Source organism: Pygoscelis adeliae, unplaced genomic scaffold, assembly GCF_000699105.1.
Source record: "Pygoscelis adeliae isolate BGI_AS28 unplaced genomic scaffold, ASM69910v1 Scaffold93, whole genome shotgun sequence".
In the NCBI taxonomy this organism is placed as follows: domain Eukaryota; kingdom Metazoa; phylum Chordata; class Aves; order Sphenisciformes; family Spheniscidae; genus Pygoscelis; species Pygoscelis adeliae.
The window spans coordinates 860,369-861,848 of record NW_008824469.1 but is presented as its reverse complement, the minus strand read 5'-3'; the positions used below and the strand labels follow the sequence as shown (position 1 = coordinate 861,848).

The 1,480-nt window shown below is 40.9% G+C and overlaps 1 protein-coding gene across 1 annotated transcript in view; it reads left to right on the top strand.

Moving 5' to 3' along the window:
* Positions 1-883, top strand: part of ANAPC5 (anaphase promoting complex subunit 5) — a 14,324-nt gene extending 13,441 nt beyond the window's left edge. The window contains exons 14-15 of the mRNA XM_009321184.1: positions 1-145; positions 551-883. The exon at positions 1-145 is cut by the window's left edge and continues 10 nt beyond it. Coding sequence (XP_009319459.1) covers positions 1-145; positions 551-765 — 360 coding nt within the window. The 3' untranslated portion in view covers positions 766-883. The remainder of the gene's footprint in view (positions 146-550) is intronic.
* The last annotated feature ends 597 nt before the right edge of the window (positions 884-1,480 follow it).

Sequence of the window (1,480 nt, the reverse complement as noted above, 5' to 3'; positions counted from 1 at the left end):
GAACAAGCCCTGAATATTCTGCACATGGCAATTGAACCTGTCTTGGCCCACGGAGCTGTCCTGGACAAAGGCTGTGCCATGTTCTTGGTGGCCAAATGTCAGGTGGCTTCCGCAGCTTCCTACGCTCCACAAAAGAAGATTGAAGGTAGTGTGAAGAGTAATTCTCCTCACTGAAACTGCACTCAGAAGTTGGGAAGTGCAAACTAGTATATATATTGGAGTCCTGCTACACGATCACTGTTAAAAAAGTTTAAATGGTACAGCAGAGTGTTACCTATTTATCGGATAGCAAAATTAATTTGCAATTAGTTATTCAACAGATGCAGTGTTTATAATGGAATCTTGTTTGTCTGCATGCTTTCACACCCGTATTTTGCAGCAAAGGCTGAATAACAGAAACTGGCTGAAAGACCACGTTGCTACGACACAAATTGTTTTGAAAAGCTGAGGAATTTATAATTGGGCTCCTTAGAATTGAGCTGTATTGCTGTATTGCTGAGTTGTTATTGTGATATTATCTTAAATATGGCTGTCTCCCTTTTTTCCACAGCTTTGGAATCTGCTATTTTGAATCTAAACGAAGCCAAGACTTACTTTGCCAAAGTGGACTGCAAAGAGCAGCTCAGAGATGTTCTCTACTTCCAAGCCCGGCTGTTCCACACCCTAGGCAAGACCCAGGAAAGGAACAAATGTGCCATGTTGTTCCGTCAGTTGCACCAGGAACTGCCGGCACATGGTGTCCCCTTAATCAATGCCTTCAAGTGATGCATTTAAAGATGAGATTTGTTTGTTTTCCTCGTTTTTTACAAATGTCTTTTTATTATATTCAGTCATCCGTGTTTCAAAATTACTGCCAATAAATCATGGTCCTCTACTGAACAAACTTGCGTTTTGTTTGTAATGACTTTAAGGGAAAACATAGGTTTCCACCCATTTCCCTTTTATTCTGTACTTGAAATTAAGAATAAGAATTGAATGGGGAAGAAAAAGAAAAGACTCTCTTGACTGCGTTATAAACACGCTGAGGGGAGTAGCACAGTCACTGTGAAATAATATCTGTTCTTAGTAGTGACATTTTCAGAATCAATGCTGGCTTTATGAACACGGGGGTACAAAAAATAGTGGAAAATGTAGGCGAAGCTCCTTTGCGCTCATTTTAAGAGGTATAGAATGGGGAGTCTCATTTAAAATGCGTCCTTGCGTTTAACCTGTCTACAGTCGCTGTTTACTCTGTAGAAACAGATGGTGCTGGCAGAAGGGAAAAAACCAGGATTCATTTGGAGAGGTCTAATGGTGCAAAGTCCCGGCATTGTTGTTACATGTGTCCTTGTGCAAAGAGTGGCTGAGAAAAGTAGAGAGAGCTAAACAGAAGTCCCAGCTCAGCTGAAATGTTTTTATTGTATGTGTTCTCCCATAGGCACTGCGTATAATGCACCTGCTCCGGTTTTATGGGTGCATAAATGAAGATCACAACTAACTC